General features: G+C 39.0%; 2 protein-coding genes across 2 annotated transcripts in view; one reads left to right on the top strand and one right to left on the bottom strand.

Moving 5' to 3' along the window:
• Ptprg (protein tyrosine phosphatase receptor type G) overlaps positions 1-22,798 on the bottom strand; it is a 532,317-nt gene that overhangs the window by 80,597 nt on the left and 428,922 nt on the right.
• On the top strand, positions 602-22,195 carry LOC104860179 (receptor-type tyrosine-protein phosphatase gamma). The gene is made up of 6 exons (XM_033756996.1): positions 602-764; positions 1,253-1,381; positions 10,230-10,376; positions 11,174-11,316; positions 21,074-21,209; positions 21,755-22,195. The coding sequence occupies exons 1-6, from the start codon at positions 660-662 to the stop codon at positions 21,899-21,901; spliced, it is 807 nt and encodes a 268-aa protein (XP_033612887.1). The 5' UTR covers positions 602-659; the 3' UTR covers positions 21,902-22,195.

Below are 22,798 nucleotides of genomic sequence, written 5' to 3'. Positions count from 1 at the left end.
TCCTGGTGCTAGCAAGTCACTGCCTACAAGACATGAAGTCTAGCTTCCGTTCACCTCAACGTGCAAGAATGTGGTTAGGTCTGCCATATGTCAACTTAAAAATAATACCAAAGTTGTCATCAGTGTGGCATTAAGCCTGCTTTAGGACTTACATGGATTAATCTGTATAACCGATACTGCATCACTGAATTATTCTATGAAACCTACCCACTGTTGACTGGGGGGTGACTCTTGCACAAATTACTCAGGACACAGCAGAGGACTTGCAGGTTTGCACTGCCTGTGTGAGCACTGGGGAGAAAGGTTACTCCTGAGAAAGGTCACTGTTTTCTAAGAACTTCGTGGGGAGAAAGATAGGGACAAAGGGTTGGAAAACAGAGCAAAGGAGGACGTATTGGTGTTGAGTCTAGGAATATCAGATCGGACGTATCTGACAGTGCTGTACAGTATTCTCTTCAGTGCTTTGCGATGAAAACCTCTCCCATAGTAACATTTCATTTTTATACTGCCTCTGTCCTGGATATGCGTGGCAAAATTTCCTGTTAACACTCTCCCTTAGCTGGTAACACTTCAGCACTTTGGCCTGAGAGCCAGGGACATGTGTTATTCACTAAGTCAGTCTTGGAAAGGGCTTCTGGTTCCTTTGTGTAATAAGGTGAATGTACTGTTGTTTTTTCCATGTGCTAGCTGAGCGAGCTCGAGTGGGTCTTGCACCTTTGCCTGGAATGAAAGGAACAGATTACATTAATGCTTCTTACATCATGGTGAGAGTCAACCATTAATCATAAATAAAGCCAATTAAACTGAAAGTGTTAATATCACCCATTTGGCTGATTTTACTTTGGAAGTAATTTCCCCAAGTGTAATAATGTATAGAGATTTCTGTATTTTCAAACTTTTAACAAAAGATTCTCAAAGAGTGGGAGTATAAAAGTGCCTCGATGAAGCAAGATGCTTCTTAAGGAATTAATTCTGTTGTTAATTTCACCCATCTAGCCTTTGAGTAAATGTTGAAATTACTGTTAAGTAAAAACAGCAGGGGTGACTTGGAGTGAATTGCATGTCGAGAGAAAATTGTCTGCACACTGTGAGCAAGAGTACATCTAAAACTTAGCTGTATGTCCTGAATGCCTTGCTCAGTTATTTCAGTGTGGTCAAAACAATACTGTCTTGTTTCATAAATGTATTTTATTACTAACAAAGTTAGAATTAAATACCCACAACTGCTGAGTCTTCCTCTTTCCATTTGAAGGGATATTACAGGAGCAATGAATTTATTATAACCCAGCATCCTCTGCCACATACTACGAAAGATTTCTGGCGAATGATTTGGGATCACAATGCACAGATCATCGTCATGCTGCCAGACAACCAGAGCCTGGTGAGTAAGGCACGCCTGCTGTGTATGAACGAGCCCTTGAGCCTAGGCACATCAGTGACCTGGACACACTGAGACAGGGAAGCAAAGGAGGACGTATTGGTGTTGAGTCTAGGAATATCAGATCGGACGTATCTGACAGTGCTGTACAGTATTCTCTTCAGTGCTTTGCGATGAAAACCTCTCCCATAGTAACATTTCATTTTTATACTGCCTCTGTCCTGGATATGCGTGGCAAAATTTCCTGTTAACACTCTAATTCCCCTTCAACTGTACTTTACTGGGCAATGTGGTAGAGGTTTTGAAAAAGGTTCTTTTAAGTCACTGATGTCCTGTCGGTCGTATGTCAGTTTGGACAAACATAGTTAAGTCAGATCTCACAGAACTAGGACTATCTCACTTAGTAGTTGAGAAAACTGAGGGAACTTGCCTAAGAGCACCCAGTAACCACTGGAGCCAGCATGTGACCAAAGTCATCTGTCCCCAGTGTAGGAAGCAATTCTACATGATTTTTGGGAAAAATCATTTCACATTTAAGTCATGGTTAGAGCCTAGTTTTCCCGCCTACAGGCCAGCTATGTCATGTGGAGATCTGACTCCACCTTTGCCTCTGGTCAATGGTCTGGTGAAGCTGTGATACTCCAGGGCAAGATTACACCAGCTGAAGACATCCTGGGGAGGAACAAAGTCAACATCTGCATAGTTTACTCATTGTTGTAGGATTTTCACAGCTGCTGTCCTCTAAGTCACCTGTTACATTTGTTAACTCCCGATGTGCAGACTAAAGGTGTGGCAAGGTTGAGGTCTTTGGTCTTTGTTGCCCAAGCAGCACTGATCAGGCCCAAAGCTCAACAACTTCTCCAAGTCTCATTTTCTATCATTTCTGTCTAATACCTTAATTTACCTTGTGCAGTCCTGGATCGCAGGAGATTAGGACTGGCTGCAGAAGTTCTACTAACGTCCCATTTCCCTATTCCCTGCACTCTGGAGCCCACTTTTATTCACAGTACAATAAATGTCCCACTGCACATCGTAGCAGTGTTGTTCAGAAAAAAATACTGTATCAGAAGTAATAATGTTTCATTATTGTTTTACTACTCCATCGTCAAGTCAGACACACTGAAGGCAAGGAATAGGAAAGGCGGTTGGAGTATAACCTATGATCCAGTGCAAGACTTTGACTAAACTACTGTGTCTTTCCTTTGACTCAGTCCTTGTCTACTGAAGTCTCTAAAATGTGTAGGAACCTATGAGCATATTTATGAAACAGGCTTGAATTAACTGCATGTATCCTTAAATTTCAGAATTTGCTAGGTCTTGAAAAGTTACTCTGTGAACACGTGAGTCAGTAAGACAGAAACAAAAGCAGGGCCAGAGATTTAGCTCAGTGGCACTGCACCTGCCTCGCAGGCACAAGGTCCTGAATTAGATCCCCAGTACCAAAGAGACCAAAGCAAAAAACAAGGAGACTCTGTGTCCATGAGTGTCAGAGTAATGAGTATTTTAGTTAGGACAGGAGAGCATGTGACTGAACCCCTAGTCTGTGTGACACACATAGTTGACTGTGTGCCCAGTCCATAGGAACGTCTTCACTCTGTGGCATTCTGCTCCAGCTTCAGAATACCAAGGCTGCTTCTGTATGATGGAATGGCAATAAAGTTCAGAATCTTAAGCTAAATTCTGGAGTGTTAATTTTCAAATTAGCTGGCAACCAGGGTCTGTTCTCTTTGGCATACAGACACTGGAGGCATTTAGGGTTGTGAAAACCTTCATTTGTTGAATGAGTCAGTATTTTGTTACTGTTACCTAAGCCCAGAGGATAACCCCCATAAAGCATCCATTAAGGAGCTCATTTCTCCAGAAAAGGCTAAGGGAGGCTGGGGGTACATATTATATTCTACAGACAGTGAGGATACAGGAACCACCATCAAACATGTCATCCCAGGGTCTGAAGAGAAGCTAGATTCATACATGTGTGTGCTCTCAACTCACAGATGGAAAGTTTCACCATTGCAATTTTTCCTAAAAATTGGGTCTCTCTAGATTATTTTTAACATACTATGTATTATGACTACAACTGTGCGAGACCATACATTTGTACAGACAGGCCCAAAACTCACTGGTTTCTGACTCCAGAAAGCCCTCTTATTAGTACCTCCATGCTTTTGATACAGAAATACATTTCTCAGCAAAATGACCATCAGACCTGAATTCCCACTGGATTAAGAAGTAGCATTTAATTTTTTTCCCCTTTCAAGAGGAACAATGATTTTCTAGTTCAATTTCTGTATTCATAAGTATTTTTCCTGCTTTTCCTTTCACCATAATTAAAATGTGTTTGGTATCTTAATCCACTTTTCATTATCACCATCCTAATGTTTCTTTGTATTATGTTTCCTTTTATTATTCCTACTTTTAAAATATAGAAATTACGGCTCAGAAGAATTAACTCATCGAGGATTACCTCCAATCCTAACTCTACATTAATCTATGCATACTATCAGTTCAGCTAAGGGAGTTTGAGGCAAGTGGAAGGGGTGGCTCCTGGTGCTAGCAAGTCACTGCCTACAAGACATGAAGTCTAGCTTCCGTTCACCTCAACGTGCAAGAATGTGGTTAGGTCTGCCATATGTCAACTTAAAAATAATACCAAAGTTGTCATCAGTGTGGCATTAAGCCTGCTTTAGGACTTACATGGATTAATCTGTATAACCGATACTGCATCACTGAATTATTCTATGAAACCTACCCACTGTTGACTGGGGGGTGACTCTTGCACAAATTACTCAGGACACAGCAGAGGACTTGCAGGTTTGCACTGCCTGTGTGAGCACTGGGGAGAAAGGTTACTCCTGAGAAAGGTCACTGTTTTCTAAGAACTTCGTGGGGAGAAAGATAGGGACAAAGGGTTGGAAAACAGAGCAAAGGAGGACGTATTGGTGTTGAGTCTAGGAATATCAGATCGGACGTATCTGACAGTGCTGTACAGTATTCTCTTCAGTGCTTTGCGATGAAAACCTCTCCCATAGTAACATTTCATTTTTATACTGCCTCTGTCCTGGATATGCGTGGCAAAATTTCCTGTTAACACTCTCCCTTAGCTGGTAACACTTCAGCACTTTGGCCTGAGAGCCAGGGACATGTGTTATTCACTAAGTCTGTCTTGGAAAGGGCTTCTGGTTCCTTTGTGTAATAAGGTGAATGTACTGTTGTTTTTTCCATGTGCTAGCTGAGCGAGCTCGAGTGGGTCTTGCACCTTTGCCTGGAATGAAAGGAACAGATTACATTAATGCTTCTTACATCATGGTGAGAGTCAACCATTAATCATAAATAAAGCCAATTAAACTGAAAGTGTTAATATCACCCATTTGGCTGATTTTACTTTGGAAGTAATTTCCCCAAGTGTAATAATGTATAGAGATTTCTGTATTTTCAAACTTTTAACAAAAGATTCTCAAAGAGTGGGAGTATAAAAGTGCCTTGATGAAGCAAGATGCTTCTTAAGGAATTAATTCTGTTGTTAATTTCACCCATCTAGACTTTGAGTAAATGTTGAAATTACTGTTAAGTAAAAACAGCAGGGGTGACTTGAAGTGAATTGCATGTCGAGAGAAAATTGTCTGCACACTGTGAGCAAGAGTACATCTAAAACTTAGCTGTATGTCCTGAATGCCTTCCTCAGTTATTTCAGTGTGGTCAAAACAATGCTGTCTTGTTTCATAAATGTATTTTATTACTAACAAAGTTAGAATTAAATACCCACAACTGCTGAGTCTTCCTCTTTCCATTTGAAGGGATATTACAGGAGCAATGAATTTATTATAACCCAGCATCCTCTGCCACACACTACGAAAGATTTCTGGCGAATGATTTGGGATCACAATGCGCAGATCATCGTCATGCTGCCGGACAACCAGAGCCTGGTGAGTAAGGCACGTCTGCTGTGTATGAACGAGCCCTTGAGCCTAGGCACATCAGTGACCTGGACACACTGAGACAGGGCTAAGAGTTTGTGTGGCTCAGGAGGGGATGAATGCTTGAAGACTGTACAGATTCGCTTCCTACAAGTACAGGACCATCCCTATCCATTCTAGTACCTGAATATCTGGTGTGTTCATATTCTTCCCCTTCAACTGTACTTTACTGGGCAATGTGGTAGAGATTTTGAAAAAGGTTCTTTTAAGTCACTGATGTCCTGTCTGTCATATGTCAGTTTGGACAAACGTAGTTAAGTCAGACCTCACAGAGCTAGGACTGTCTCATTTAGTAGTTGAGAAAACTGAGGGAACTTGCCTAAGAGCACCCAGTAACCACTGGAGCCAGCATGTAACCAAAGTCATCTGTCCCCAGTGTAGGAAGTAATTCTACATGATTTTTGGGAAAAATCATTTCACATTTAAGTCATGGTTAGAGTCTAGTTTTCCCGCCTACAGGCCAGCTATGTCATGTGGAGATCTGACTCCACCTTTGCCTCTGGTCAATGGTCTGGTGAAGCTGTGATGCTCCAGGGCAAGATTACACCAGCTGAAGACATCCTGGGGAGGAACAAAGTCAACATCTGCATAGTTTACTCATTGTTGTAGGATTTTCACAGCTGCTGTCCTCTAAGTCACCCGTTACATTTGTTAACTCTTGATGTGCAGACTAAAGGTGTGGCAAGGTTGGGGTCTTTGGTCTTTGTTGCCCAAGCAGCACTGATCAGGCCCAAAGCTCAACAACTTCTCCAAGTCTCATTTTCTATCATTTCTGTCTAATACCTTAATTTACCTTGTGCCGTCCTGGCTCGCAGGAGATTAGGACTGGCTGCAGAAGTTCTACTAACATCCCCTTTCCCTGTTCCCTGCACTCTGGAGCCCACCTTTATTCATAGTACAATAAATATCCCACTGCACATCGTAGCAGTGTTGTTCAGAAAAAATACTGTATCAGAAGTAATAATGTTTCATTATTCTTTTCCTACTCCACCGTCAAGTCAGATACACTGAAGGCAAGGAATAGGAAAGGCGGTTGGAGTATAACCTATGATCCAGTGCAAGACTTTGACTAAACTACTGTGTCTTTCCTTTGACTCAGTCCTTGTCTACTGAAGTCTCTAAAATGTGTAGGAACCTATGAGCATATTTATGAAACAGGCTTGAATTAACTGCATGTATCCTTAAATTTCAGAATTTGCTAGGTCTTGAAAAGTTACTCTGTGAACACGTGAGTCAGTAAGACAGAAACAAAAGCAGGGCCAGAGATTTAGCTCAGTGGCACTGCACCTGCCTCGCAGGCACAAGGTCCTGAATTAGATCCCCAGTACCAAAGAGACCAAAGCAAAAAACAAGGAGACTCTGTGTCCATGAGTGTCAGAGTAATGAGTATTTTAGTTAGGACAGGAGAGCATGTGACTGAACCCCTAGTCTGTGTGACACACATAGTTGACTGTGTGCCCAGTCCATAGGAACGTCTTCACTCTGTGGCATTCTGCTTCAGCTTCAGAATACCAAGGCTGCTTCTGTATGATGGAATGGCAATAAAGTTCAGAATCTTAAGCTAAATTCTGGAGTGTTAATTTTCAAATTAGCTGGCAACCAGGGTCTGTTCTCTTTGGCATACAGACACTGGAGACATTTAGGGTTGTGAAAACCTTCATTTGTTGAATGAGTCAGTATTTTGTTACTGTTACCTAAGCCCAGAGGATAACCCCCATAAAGCATCCATTAAGGAGCTCATTTCTCCAGAAAAGGCTAAGGGAGACTGGGGGTACATATTACATTCTACAGACAGTGAGGATACAGGAACCACCATCAAACATGTCATCCCAGGGTCTGAAGAGAAGCTAGATTCATACATGTGTGTGCTCTCAACTCACAGATGAAAAGTTTCACCATTGCAATTTTTCCTAAAAATTGGGTCTCTCTAGATTATTTTTAACATACTATGTATTATGACTACAACTGTGGGAGACCATACATTTGTACAGACAGGCCCAAAACTCACTGGTTTCTGACTCCAGAAAGCCCTCTTATTAGTACCTCCACGCTTTTGATACAGAAATACATTTCTCAGCAAAATGACCATCAGACCTGAATTCCCACTGGATTAAGTAGCAGCATGTAATTTCTTTGGCCTTTCAGGATGAATAATGATTTCCTAGTTTAATTTCTGTATTCAGAAGTCTTTTTTATGCCTTTCTTTTTCACAATAATTAAAATCTGTTTGATATCTTTTAAACTAATAAGATAATTTCCTATTCAGTGTTATCTTTCTAATGTTTCTATGTAGTTCAAAGATTATTCCCACTTTTAAGTAATTTTTCCAGAATCACATCCAATCCTAGCCCTATGCTTGATTTGTACATAGGTGGTTTAATTTAGATGCTCTGTGCCATCATTATTTTAAATCTGAATATCTGTTAATGGGGCCACACTTCCATTTCTTTGAACAACATGTATTAAAACCTAAATGCACTACAGTCTTTTTTATAGACTGAACCTCACTGTTAGTCTGTTTCCCTTTATGCTGTGCATTAAATTTAACAATGTAGGGCCAGGGATTTATCTCAGTGGTGCCCCTGCCTGCCTCACAAGAAGAAGGTCCTAAGTTCAATCCCCGGTACAAAAAAAAATTTTTTTAATTTAAAAATGTAAAAAAGGGAAAAATGGAAACAAAGCCTTTTAAATAAGGAAGGGAGAAGGGGATGAAGGGAGGGCAGGGTATGAGGGAAAAATAAGAACCAAGACGTATCAGGTAAAGGTAGAAGAACTCATTGTTCAATATAACTATACCGTTTGTTTTAAATGTACTAATAAGTTTAATGGGGAAAAAATGTACTTGGCAATAAGTTATGTTGAAATTTGAAAGGACAGTAAGTCTTATTGGGCTGTTGGCTCATTTCTAATGCAACAATGTAAGATTTCTTTGTTTTGAACATCATTTCAAGCATCAATAATAGCAGCTAAGAATTTTCAGAAGAATGCCTATGAAAATCTACATCATACAGGCACAGTAGAGTTTGTCATTTGAGGTGCTCAGAAAAATGGGAAGGGTATACACCATCATAATTATATTTTACTCAGTCTCCAACCTATGTGGCAAGTAGCTTTTACTTAGGCATCTACAGTTTTCAGGGATATGACTCAAGTACCAATCTGGAGTTATCTTAGTTGTCTTAAAATGGTTGAACATGTAAAGCAACTCTCATTCAAAGCTGAAAAACTTTTTGTTATCCTCTCTTGAAATCTGAAACTGACAGGTTAACTTTTCTTTTAATGAACACCTTGTATGTACAGCCAGCATGCTTATTGATGTACAACTTCTTTCCAAAAAGGCTGTCCTTTGTCATTTTTTAGCAGTAAGATTTTTAAGCAACTTTGGATATCCCAAGAATAACTTCATCTATTAAAGTCACATGGTAAAATTCCCTTATTTAGGGACCACTATTCAAAATTTAAAAGGAAGAGTACAACTCAACAGTAGAAAAATTAACTCAAATAAGAAATGAGCAAGAGACTCGAGCAGATATATAAGATGCCTAGTATTATTAATCACCTGGGAAATAAAAATAAAAATCACTGATTTACCACTTCATATTAAGATGTGTATTATCAAGAAATCAAACAACAATATTGTGGTGAAAAGGGAACTCACTCTCAATAGGACTGTAAATTGGTAGTCATTATGGAAAAGAGTAGAGATTTCTAATGAATTTAAAAGTAGGACTGCTAGGACTTATGATGCAGCTCATTGGCAGAGTGCTTGCCTACCATATACAAGGCTCACGGTTCAACCCACAGGACTGAAAAAAGAAATTATCATGTAGCCAAAGAAAATGAAGTCACCACATCTAAAGCTGTCTGTGTGAATGTCCATGTTGACTGCAGTATTACAATACCCAAAATACAGAAACAACCTGTCTGCCAGTGGACAAACAGGCAAAGACACTGTGATAAATATACACAAGGATATATTATATTATCCAGTCCTAAGAAAGAATAAAATCTTGCATTTGCCGCAGTGTGGATGAACTTGGAGAACATTATACTAAGTGAAACAAGGCAGACACTAGAAGACAAATACTGCATGATTTCACCAATGAAAAAAACTAATAGATTCAAATGTGTAAAAAAAAACAAAGTAGTTATGGAATGGGGAGGGAAATGGGAAGATGTAAGTGAAAGGATACGAAGTAGCAGACGTGTAGAATGAACAAGTCTAGAGAGCTAATGTATAACATTATGGTATGTTTGGAAATTTATGCTAGATGAGATATTAGTTGCCACAAATAAATGTAACATGGTGCTTAGACTAATTTGTTTGACTACAGGAATGCTTTTACTATCTGTGTATGTGTAGTACAACACGCTGTATATTTTCTATACAATAAAAATTTTAAACCATCCTCATCTTACAACTGTCATAAAAATTCAGGAAAACAATATTTATGAAGGCTTTTTGTAAAATGATATTCAACTATATAATTGTAATATAATCCATAGGAATAACATAGTTATGTCTTGGTGGCTTAAGCAACTCTGAAATAATGAAATTCACTGACCTAGATCTAGCCTCCGTTTTTACTGTGCTACTTATTGTGCAGAACACTTACCAACTGGCAGCAGTACATCCTTACAGAGCCAATTTACATTGGGATTTACATTGACCGGTGCTAGGATATTATCAAAATATATTTTTACAATAGGATACAATAACCACTGAACTCAGCATGACTAGATGTGGATATAATTCTATAAACTATTTAAAAGATGACTTGAGGTATGCAGAATGGGAGAATAAGGAATAGTTTCTAGAAATTTTTCTTTTTTTTCAAGAAAATATTTAAAAAAAAATTTTTTTTTGGTTTTCAAAGGCAGAAGATGAGTTTGTCTATTGGCCAAGTCGAGAAGAATCCATGAACTGTGAGGCTTTTACTGTCACCCTCATCAGCAAAGACAGACTGTGCCTCTCTAATGAAGAACAAATTATCATCCATGACTTTATCCTTGAAGCTACACAGGTAACCTAAATCTCACTTCCTCTGTACTTGCCACACCAGGGCGCCGAGTCATCCTTTTAAGTAATGATGAACTAATTTACTACCCTCAAGGGGCCCAGGTATTTCAGTAAGACTTCATTTTAAATATTTAAATATGTTCTCCTTCTTTCTTCAAATATTTGCTTTTTCCAGCTGGCAAGATGAAAGGTAACTGTTCCTCTGATTCAGCGTGCATATAAATAGGTCTAGTAACCTAATTATAAAAACAATATACTACATCTCAGTATTTCCTTTGTCATTAGAAATATAAACCTTGCAATATGTTGCAGAGGTGATTAATACTAAGGCTTTTTTTTTTCTTTTTGGTTGTTTGAGACAGGGTCTCACAATGTAGTTGAGACTGATCTGGAACTATGTAGCCAAGGTTGGTCTCGAACTCACAGCGATCCTTCTGTCTCGGCCTCCTGACTGCTAGTATTACAGACATGCGCCACCACACCTGGCTCAATTCTAAGGCTTTTTTTAATGAACGATATTTTAATGTCTAATCATTGCCACCTTGTGTGAATAAGGAGAGAATCTCCAGTAATAGTTTAAATGACAAAGTAACATCGTATTGTTTCACTAGGATGACCTACTCATTTTTCTGATGACAGGCAGACCTTCCTTATATGTTTCTTCTTACCAGTGGTTTGGTTAACCTCGAATTCTTCAGAGTTATCTATAAATATATGTTTTCTAAGTTGCAAGTTCCATTCATCTGACTGTAGAGATGTGACATAAAAGATGATACGTGACTCATATTGTGTTGGTTATAGGATGACTATGTCCTAGAAGTCCGGCACTTTCAGTGTCCCAAATGGCCTAACCCAGATGCCCCCATAAGCAGTACCTTTGAACTGATCAATGTCATCAAGGAAGAGGCCTTAACAAGGGATGGCCCCACCATTGTCCATGATGAGTACGTATCTTTTCTTCTTAATTTAAAACTTATACATTGCTTTGGTTGAACTGCTATGAAAGTGAAAAGACAGAATTAAAAACCTACTCTGTTACCTTGTGACAAATTCATGTGATTTCTAATGTACAGGTGTGAAAAATGGTGTGCTGTGTACTTTGCATGGGGGCGGTATGGAGGTGTTAAGGGTCTCCATCCTCCTGTCACAGCCTCTAGAGTGCTGAGATTACAAGTGTGCTCTACCACACCTGACTCTGTGTACATTTTAATAGGTCACACTGTGAAAGCTCCTGGTTCTCCTATTGTATCTGATCTTGAGAGTTGAAAATACTGTAGTCTCAGCCTACATAGGCAGCTATACATGCTTTTTGCAGTTTTATATTTCAGAAACAAATAATGTAATTAATTTGACTACCTTAAATACATTCATTTTAAAAATCCTCATACTAAATTTAAGCAAACACTGGTTATGGAAAAAAATCTTTTAAAAATATACTTCAATTGATAAGTACGGATAGTTGCATCTTATAATATGGTTTTAAGTTTGCAGTACTGTCTTTTGGTACTGAAAAGTAAAGGATATGAATCTCATGTAGAACAAATAACTTCTGCCTGATCTCAGAGGTTCTTAGTGTCAGACTGGTATTCAAACACAGCCCTCTTGGACTGACTGGTAGAGTGCCTGCCTAGCATGTACCTGTACCTGGGCTCAGTCCCCAGCAATCAAAACAAAATGATGCAAACAGCCTATTGCCACTTTAAAAAGGAGGACAGAATCATTGGTACATCTTGCAGTGGATGGATATGTGAGTCAGACTTTGTGGCTGGGACTAAATTGGAAGTCACTTGTAAAGCTCTGAATCATTAGATTCACACATATCTTTAGCCGATATAGCATCGTTTATATATGCTCACTTCTATTTTCCAAGTTAGCTCCCTGGGTCAGCAAATTATCAGTGTGTCTATTATGTTCATTAAATTACCAGCTATTCTAGTAGCACAAGATATTAATAAGCTGGAAAGTAAACTTTACCATTAAGTCTTTTATTTTTCATAAACTAACGCTGTTACATGAAGAATATATAGACACTTAGCATAGGTCAAAGCTTCTGTAGTACCCGCCTAATTGTATTTTAGCAATTTTATCACACATCCTGGCAGCTTCTAAAGAGATTTATGGTCTTTCCTAGGAAATATCGAGCATATCAAAATATTGGAATACTAGATTAAAAATTAACACTATGGAAGCATTTAGTTAAATAGTATGTTAGATTTAATTCTTAGACATGTAAGCACCACCACCACTGTTTAAACTGGGCAGTTGCAATCAGTCAGTTAAACTTTATAGTAAAGATAAAGCATAAGGTTAGGGATACTTCTAAGTTCTTCCCCACTAAACTAGATTAGCTTTTCAAATGCGATTTGGGTTTTGCCAGCTTAATGCAGGACAAAGCCTAAACTGCTGCCCATTGTGTGACTGATTTCACTGTAATGGTAGTATGGCACAGAATTTTGTCCTAAAGTCAGAAATGATCTAGGCCACATTCCAGGTGATCCCAATTCTCTGGAGCACTGAGGCAGGAGGATCAAAAGTTCAAGCACAGCTTGAGCAATTTATAGTGGCTTAGCAAGACCTTGTCTCACAATAATAAACAAGATCAATGATGTAGGTCAGTGTGAATTTCGGGTCCTGCATCAAATCTCCAGTTACAAAGACACATGACAAATCTAAACTCAGAAAAGTAGTCATATCTTTTACTTGTTGTTAAGGGGGAAAAAGCCAACAACAATCAGTGAAACAGGAGATGGAACTGTTTGATTCCTTATCTGTGTTCACATTTGGATATGGCACCTCTGGAATTAATCAAATGTAAATCATTCTTTAACCTAAATGTGCAAAGAGCAAATGAACAACAAGCCAGTTCATCTGCAAATGACATATAGGTAGGTTAACTTAAAAGCCACGGTTGAAATATGTTAACTCACTCACCTACCATCTGTGGGGAATAAGTTGATTTCACAGAAATTATGTTTTCCACATTGCTCAAGGGCATATTTAGCAGATGTAGGCTCTAAAACGATGCCGTGATACCACTTAACTTTGCAGTTTCCATCTTACCTACTTTTGCTACCTCCACACACATCTCTTTCCGGTAAACTACAAGCACCTCGAATTCCACATCACCAACCCATCATGTCCCTGCCTCTTCCATCCACTTCGTTGTACCACCCAGAAACACGTCAGAGTCCTTCTTGAGTCTCCCTCACCTCCACCTCTAACTGGCCTCACTCCCCATTGCTGCTGTCCATCCTTTCATTCTACTTCTCAATTGCTTTGACAGTCTGGCTCAGGTTTATTTTTTCAGCGATCATCCTGGTCCTCCAATACGTATTACCTGCAGGCCACCTTGCTCCTCCAAATGCCATTTTCTGTAACACCCAGTTTCATGAAACACCCAGTTCAAAAGTCTCTCTTTCAGAACCATCTCTGACTCACCCCAGAGATGCTTATTAAAATCATTAACAGACACACTTATCAGTGCACACCAGCTAAATATCATCCATAATGTATGTCACAATAGAACTGCTTGCATACATATGACTCTCTCCCGTATTCCCGAGGCCAGCAACGGTGATGTATTCTTCCAGTCTCCAATGCCTAGGAGATACTGGGTCCTGCATATAAGTATTTGCATGAACAGGTACTGTGCTTTAAATGGTGTCTTAGAATCTATGAAGGGTATTTACCTCCAGAGAGGAGAGCCTTGCTTCTGGTCTCATTTACTGTTCACTTATTTTTCCTGCACTGATTCCTCTGTGAACTATAAAAACAATGTACAGTGAGTTTTTAAGCTCTTTCAAAAATAAGAGCGGCCAGGCTTAGGGAGAATACTAGCCTGCATCTAAAGTAAAGCAAAGAACTGACCTTGGAGGGTGCAAACTTAATGATATGTATTTGGTCTTCATACGCCTAACACCTGTTTCAGGTTCTCCCCTATATGCCCGGTAAAAGATGTCTCTAGATCAATGATCTAGAGAGAAAATTCCTCACTAAAGTAGCAGATTCTACTGGAGACAAACACAAGAGCAGAGCAGACTGCTACAGTCAGTCACCCGTTTGAGACTATTCTGTTCAGAGGCTGATCTCTGTCATTATTATTAAATTATAGAAACAGCCTGTGCTACTATAGAAGAACTCTGCAACGTAGGCCTGGTTCTTCCTAACATAGTTGTATACAACATTTGATGATTAGACCTTCATCTAAATCATCCGCTTGACTCACGGAATGAAGAATGGGTTCATGTCTAAATAGTAACTCCCTCTGGAGATATATCTGTCACCCAATTGGATGTCATACTAGATTATATCCATTTAAGAGCTCTCAAAGTGTGATCTGAGGACCGATAGTGAAAGTATCTCTAAGGCCTTTCCAAAACATCTGAGAAGTCAAAATTGTTTCTGTAGTAGTAGAGAGATGTTCTCTGCCAAGTTCACTTTCATTCTGGCTTGAGTGTGGAGTGTTCCAAAGCTACTAGGCATGTGATAAAATCTCAGAAAAAGCAGAACATGTGCTTGCAGGTCCTTGCATTGTAACATTTTCTTTGTTTTACTGTCTAATACAGTAAATCGTGATGTATATAGCCCAAGTAAGTAAAAGCTTAATCATTAATCTGTTGAGAGATCAGAGTCTGAATACTGAGATACTCTATAAGAAATGCAGACTGCTACCAAGGCAACCACAAATCGTAACTCATTCAGTTATTTCCCCTTAATCCTCAATGTCACCCTACTGCAAAGGTAATTTTGTGATCCTCGCTTCATATATGACAACACGAGCACAGTAAAGAAACTTGCCCACCACCTGTGCAGATTTCATACCGGCCACATAATTCATAGGGTCTAGTGTAAAATAGAAACTCTGGACCCCTTGCTAAAAAAGGTAAAGAATGTCCACATGTCAAGTCAGGAGCACTAAACTAGCTACAGAGCCCTTCTGAGCGAGCAGGTTCACTGAGGCACGGGGCCCTGTACAACTGCACAAGCCGCTGACCCTGGTCACAGTCAAAAGCGCATCTGCTGGTCCTTCTGGCTAACACCGCCTGCCACTGGTTTTCATAGTAAGCATTCCTGCATTCATCTCCCTCGCGCCTTTGCATGGTGCTTTAATTTTTTCCCACTTGTATTTTCTCATTCACTTCTGCAGCTGTAACTTTTTTAAGCCCTGTGGGAGGCTCCTCTAATGTTGTGCACCTTCCCCTGAACCGGCAAAGATGGAAGCTTTGATTCTGTTTTCTTTCCTGGCCTACTGACTTCTAAAGGAAGCTTCACACTCCTCACAGGGACAGGATTATAACTCTGAACTGCACTCTTGGTTATCAGTTTAAAAACCAAGTCTTAAGTGCAAAGCTACAATAACTGTTAGTAACAAGAAGAAACAGTTAAAACAATAATTAAGTGCCCATAGATATTATGCACACTAGGCAGGGAACCTCAATATGTTTTTTAATGGATACAGACATAGCACTTTAAAATATTATTAAAATACTTTGATTTCTCCATAGCATAAGCAAGAGAAGACAGGCATGCTTTTTGGCTTTTTTTCTTTACAGCATTACACAGGCATGACTTTGCCCTGAGCCCTGAGAGGAAGTAGCAAACGAACTACTAGACTCATTGGATGTGTATACAGCTCTTCTTTTATGTAGTTTAGGAAGTGCTTGCATCTCCTCTGCACCAAGTCCCGATGGTTTTAAGTGCAAGTCCGTGAAATTCAACAATATTCTTCACTCTTTTACTTCCTAAACTTCGGAAAGAGAATGGCCTTTGCTTTTTCAGCCTATCTTCTTTTATTTTGGATAGCTATGTAGATGGTAGTTTCTATTCATCTTTAAGGCCAAACTGTGTGGTGCTTTTTCTTAATTCAAGTGCAGCTACGCATAGTTAAGACTTGGAGATATGGTCTCAGAAATGAGTCATTAGACGACTCTCATCACGTAAACATCAAAAGTGTACATAAACCTAACAGCATGGCCTCCTCCACACCTGGGGTATGTTATGGCAACAGTCATGCATGATGTTCACCACACACTGAAGCGGTACGAATCATGATACTATACTTTGGGAGAATGGCTAAGCATAGGAAAGCCAACCTACAGAAAATGAAAGTAATCCCACGTGAAAAGCACACTCCATATCAAAGATACAAGTTACCTGACTTTTCTTTCTCACTGGCTATTAGTAGCTTTTGTTAAAAGCTAAGAAATAAAAAGGAAGAATCCTGAGTCTATTTTACTAAACCAGTTAAGTTTAAATTCTTCCCCTCGTGAACAAAATCAGTACAAATGAAATCTTTTTAAATGCCATGACCTTGAACTGTGTAGCTTGGGCAGGCCCCAGACTCTCAGTGATCCTCCTGTCTCAGGCTCGTGAGTGCTAGGATAAGTACATTTTAGTATCTAAGGAGAGGCAACACAGTGAAATAAAACAGAAACAAAAATCCCAAAACAAAGAAAACACCACAATCAGCATGTGAGAGCCATACCAGGATATTAAAATATATTCAGAGATCTGAAAGAGTTTTATGAAATCATAACCATGGAAAATTATACCCCCACACAGTAGGACCAACAAATACACTGAATCTTTAGGTTTTTAACTTATTACAGTTACATCTACATTGCCATTATTCCCTTTCAAAATATTTCCCCTCACTAAAAACACTGCACCTGTCATCCCTGCCACTTCCCGAAGCAGTTCTGTGAGTCCTCTTTCATGGGTGTCTTTAGTTGTGCCTCTTGTGGTTGCTGTGATGTCCCGAATCGAATAAAACTATTGACAATTTCTGTCCCATAAAAACTTGATAGTGTGTCCTCATCCACCTTATTCACTGGATCTGGCACCATGCAGGTGCTGCCTCTTCCCCAAAGCCAAAATCACTATGAAAGACAAATGTTTTGAACTGACTCAGGACACGGGGGCAGGCATGACAGTACAACTGAAGACTTATGGAACTGCTCAAAAATAGTAATAATGGAGTGTGTTCAAAGCAACAGGGAGAAGTCTGAAGGGGACTGATGCCAACTGTCTTTTACTGTAATAAATTTTTCTTAACTTGATCCTATCTCTTGTAACGTAGGAAAATTAAATACGTAAGATTGGGCTAGTAGTACTATATGCAGAGATTAAGTAAGATATTAAAGGGTAACGATACAAAACTTCCCAAATATATATATATATATATGGTGATCGTCACGTAAAAGGTCAAAGAGGAAGAAGTAAGACCTGAGGTTTTCTAAGAATTGAATGAAGAGTTGAGCTCTAAAACCGGTCAGAACAGTTTTAGAAAAGTAACATTCAAAGAGATTTAATTCTAATAGTAATACAGAATAGTTTGTTCTACTAGCCATATACAATAGTCTGCACCAAAGCGAATCTGTAGGGAGGGTCCTGTGGTCTCTTTTCAACACGAATGATTTGTTCACGTAATGTGATCAAAAATGGAATTTCAGTACATTCCTTGAAAACAGGTGCTGTACAAACAAGGTCACACTCACTGTTCACAATGCATTGATATTACAAACAATCCTCATGCTAAGAAACTTAACTCTTTTCATCTAGAACTGTTTATAAATTAAAAAGTTAACCAAAATACAAATTGCTAAATATTGTAAGACTTTTATATACATTCATGATGAGGGCACTACATTTCCAACACGTCGGGATGGAACCACATTATACTCACCAAAAATGTATAGCCCCAACGGCACACACTGAAGATGAAAAGCACACTAAACTTTCGACTCAAGAAGCCAGAAAAAGATACAAGGAAGTCCACAGAATATACAAGGAAATTATAAAGAGATGCAAACAGAAGTGAAACGGGAGTAAGGAGGAAATACTAAGCAAAAAAATCTAAAAACAGGGTACAACTTTGTGCAGTATGATGAAAACTACTAGAAAAAGGCTTAAGAAGGAAAACATGTATCTGTAGTTAAAGTTAAAATAATTGAGAAGTGAACCCAGGCACCTCCCATTTCAGCTACACCCCCTTGTTTGTTGAAACAAGATCTCCCTAAGTCACTAAGTTACCCAGGGCTCAAACTTGTGATCCACTTACCTTAGCCTCCCAGAGTCCTGGGACTGCAGGTGTACGCAAACATGCTTGGCTAAGTTTATTTTTAAGGTCCCCATCTTTTAGAGAGAGAAACTAAAATAACTATGAATAAAATATCTGGGGTTTCCCTCCACATGCATGATATGAACAGGAGTGTCCATAAACCCATGCTCATGCCAAATGAATGATGGCTGCGTGGAGGGCATTATACTATCGTACTTCTGCCTATGTTTAACATTTTACGTAATAAAAACCTAAAAAAATATTTCAGAAGAACTAAAATAAGCATTTAAATCTCATAAGCACTTCAAACGTGCATTGAAATCTCTGTGCTAACAAATTTTTAAGCCTAGATTATAGGCACAGTAAAACATGTATTGAACACATGGCATGTGCCAGCCTCTGTTCTGACCCAACTACAAGTATTAGCTGGAAGTTAAGCTTCAGTCTCATTATGAGACTTTGGCCTGTTTCTTCACCTCAGTGTAGTGCTTCTTCAGCGTCACAAAGAGACACTGCTACTGTACTATTGGGGTTATGGGGAGGATTAAGCCGGCGCATGTTACAAATCTAGCAGAAAGCCTGAAACATCACTATGAGAAAAATGCGTAGTAGTGATTACTATAAACTGAAGACGACAAAGAGTCTTCCAAATCTTAAGGCCCACGACACACTTACCAAGACTCCATCTCAAAAATAATATAGAGAGAAGCACTTACCACAAATCTGATTTAGACAGACATGGCTAGCTCTAGAGAAAAGTATAGGCCAATCTTATTTTGTGGATATAGTTAGAAACATAAAAATGTACTATCTAAGAAAATCTACTATACTAAAACCCAACATATTAGGAGCATTAAACGTTAGGAAAACAGTTTATCCTGGTGATGTACACTGGTTAACAGAACCAAAAACCTATCAGTGGATTTAGGACATTATTAAAGACATTTCTAAAACAATCAATACAGAGTAGAAAGTATATAATAACACATGTCCACTACCCCACTGAAATACTCAGTGAACTAAAAATACAAAGCATCCTCTTTAACCTGGTAACTATCATTTTGCCTATAGCTCATAATTTTATTCATACTGAAAATTCAGCAACTTGACCATGAAAGATACAATACCTGCTCTCTCACTGCCAATACATAAAAAGTATTTAGATTCTAGCCAAGGCGGTAAAGGCAAAGCGCAGAACAGCAAGTAGTGAACAGGCAAAACTGCCCTTACTGGCAGATAAAGATGTAGCCAAGTACACACTGAACTCCAAAATTGTCACAAGTCAAACAGAGTTCTCCTCTGTGACTGGATTCAAGTTCACCGTGTGAAAGTAGAGTACCTAGCAATGAACTTGAAATACTTGAAATGAAAGTGGCAAAGACTATGGGAAAAAGTTCTAAACCTGACCTGAATAAATGGAGAAAGACATTAAGATGAAAAACTGAAAACATGTGAATTTCCTCATATCCATCATTAAACGGAGAAAGACATTAAAAGAGAAAAATGTAGAGCCAGCCAAAACTATTACAGAAATTTGCTTTCTCGAGACTTACTAAAAGCCTATAGGAACTGGACATGGAAAGGTACAAAAAATAGATAAACAGATTAAAGGGCCCAAATAGAGCATTCAAAAGTAGGCCTGCATTATGAAAATCCAGTATATAATAAATGGGCAGTTTATGTCAATGAGCAGTGATCAGATGAATATTCAATAGCACATCCTGGAACAACCGGTTATCTCCCTTACGGCAAAACAGTAAGATCCAGATAAATAATTCAATATTAGGAAACTTAGAATATCTAAAAGCACATGAAAAAGCTGTGGCTTCATTTGGAGCCTCACCGAGTCACTTGCCACTCAATGAAACAGCATAATTTCTGAGACATGCACAACAGTAGGTGATTATGTTGTTGGACATACATCACAGAGTGTACTTACACAAACCTACAGGACAGATCCCAGTATTACACACTATACATAGCCCCATGTGCTATATATTCTTTTACATGATTAGCGGCACAGAGAGATCGTTTATACCAGCACCAGCACCACCGCCACCACCACAGACGCACGCGTGCTGAGCTGCACTAACATGTTTCTACAGTTAAGATACCTCTGGGCAATAGGAACTTTCAGCTCATTATGACTTTCTGGGATAATCATAAATACTGTCTATGGTTAACCAAAATATTATGTAGTGCATGACCCCTCATTTCCATTTTTTATTCTTCCTATCTGGAAGTTCAGGTTAACTCTTTGAGATAGTTTTCAATTTTTTTCAGAGCCTTCCAACACTTGCTACTTATTCAACAGCCCACAGTTAAAGTTGTCCCCTTTTCCTGCTGTACCTCCCAGCTCATCCCAACACCAGATACACTGCTATCCCAAGGCTCCTTCTGAACCTCCCATTTCATATTAGAGTTCAGCCTATGCATCTGATGAAGCCTTTGGAAGATTTCGCACTCATACGTAAATGTTACCTCTAGGCAAGCTTCCAGATCCCTCCTGCCCAGCATCTCATTCACTTTTGTCTCCTAGAACAGAGGTGAATACACTCTACTCATTTTCTAACTAATTTCATTCTAGTGTACTCAGTCCCTTAGAAAATCCGAAACAGCATCTTTTCATTTTCCTCCATCAGGTATGGAGCGGTTTCAGCAGGAATGTTATGTGCTCTTACCACCCTGTCCCAGCAACTGGAGAATGAAAACGCGGTGGATGTTTTCCAGGTTGCAAAGATGATCAATCTTATGAGACCTGGAGTCTTCACAGACATTGTAAGCAGTTTGCTTCTATTTAAAACCTGGGTTTTCATACACTGTCACACAGGGCTTCTCAACCAAGAGGGATTTGTCCCCCGGGAGACACGTGGCGATGTCTGGACTCTGTGTCACGTCTACTGATAGCAAGAGGTTATTCTACCATGCAGTGAGTAGAGGCCAGGATGTTGCTAAATATCCTACTGTACACGAGACAGCTCTTCACAACACAGAATTATCTGGCCTGAAATGTCAACTGAAAAATTCTGCTTTAGAGTCTGGAGTTCTGTGTTTTTAACATGTAGATACTCCATTATCTTAGTGGACTATCAACAAGGAGAGTTGTTTCCATGTTAACAGAGATCAAATGGATACAAAGAAGGTGTAGATCATAATTACAGAATAATTATAGAAGATTAAGTGATTTTTCTTTAGTTTCTTAGATAACATTTTTTGCTCTTCCTGTCTTTCTAGTAATTTTTTTTCACAATTCCATTATTCACTGGTACGATAAAACCCCTAGGCTGTTGTGTGGCTCAAACTATCTTCCTCTTCTTTTTCAGGAACAATACCAGTTTGTCTATAAAGCGATGCTCAGCTTGGTCAGCACTAAAGAAAATGGAAATGGTCCCATGGCAGTGGACAAAAATGGTGCTGTTCTAATCGCAGATGAATCAGACCCTGCCGAGAGCATGGAGTCTCTAGTGTGACTGGAATTCTGAAGGGCACTTCGTTTGTAGACTTCTGAAGACTAAGAACTGTTTTGAGGCCTTTTTTGCCAGACTCCAGGTTATACAATAACCCAGTTACTTTTTTACACTGATAAAATTTTTGATATTTATTTTTTGTCATTTTATGTCTTAATGGTATCCTACCGAGCATTTGCACCTCTGTTCATTTCACACGGTGAAACACAATTTTACCTAGTTTGCACTATATGATCAGTGTTACTGCCTATAATCTGATTACTAAAGCAAACCCTGATGTGACATTCCATGACAACATTCATGCTACCTTTTAGTTTTCAGTACAGTGAAGGTCTTTGTTATGAAGGTGAAACTTGACTTTATTACTATTGCTAAAGCAGTTGCATTCTACTACCAGTCAGTGCTGTACTTTTCCTCAGTCCTCCCCTCCTATTTTTTTAGGCACTGTTCAATACTGTATGCCTTCTGTATTTTAATGGAGTGGATGAGCATTGTTTTCTTTTACAGAATAGTAGGCCATTGGGAGCAACTGAGAAGGTCTATCAACATCATGGCCTTGAAGCAGTTCCATTTAGGATGGTTAAGAGACCCCTTAGGAAATTAGAAGGCTTGAGTTGCTTCATGTAAACGTCTCTTCTTAGTTACAAAGTTATATTCACAGCTTTTTAAAATGTGTCAAAATAAAGGATAACTCTGTATTACAGCTTTCACAGTAGCTATGTGGACAGTGTGTGTTATTTGCATTTGACTCTGAAATAGCTATCCCTAAAACCAGGGCTATCATTTATAGTAAAGAGATGGCAATATTTTACATAATTCAGTTTTGAGACCCATTAGTTAATCCCCACTACTGCTTCTTGGTTTATAATTACCAAACTCACAGAGAATGAAGGTAGGAGG

The sequence above is a fragment of the Fukomys damarensis genome, unplaced genomic scaffold, assembly GCF_012274545.1.
Source record: "Fukomys damarensis isolate Sample0158 unplaced genomic scaffold, DMR_v1.0_HiC HiC_scaffold_28, whole genome shotgun sequence".
NCBI classification, from domain to species: Eukaryota; Metazoa; Chordata; class Mammalia; order Rodentia; family Bathyergidae; genus Fukomys; species Fukomys damarensis.
The sequence above is the reverse complement of the archived record's forward strand: the minus strand, read 5'-3'. Positions and strand labels throughout refer to the sequence as shown.

What these genes read in the sequence shown, in the direction of transcription:
- LOC104860179 (XM_033756996.1), top strand. Translation starts at nt 660, where the DNA reads ATGTACTGTTGTTTTTTCCATGTGCTAGCTGAGCGAGCTCGAGTGGGT. An exon ending in TTATCCTTGAAGCTACACAG is followed by an intron (nt 10,377 to 11,173) that starts GTAACCTAAATC and finishes TGTTGGTTATAG; the next exon opens with GATGACTATGTCCTAGAAGT. An exon ending in CTGGAGTCTTCACAGACATT is followed by an intron (nt 21,210 to 21,754) that starts GTAAGCAGTTTG and finishes CTTCTTTTTCAG; the next exon opens with GAACAATACCAGTTTGTCTA.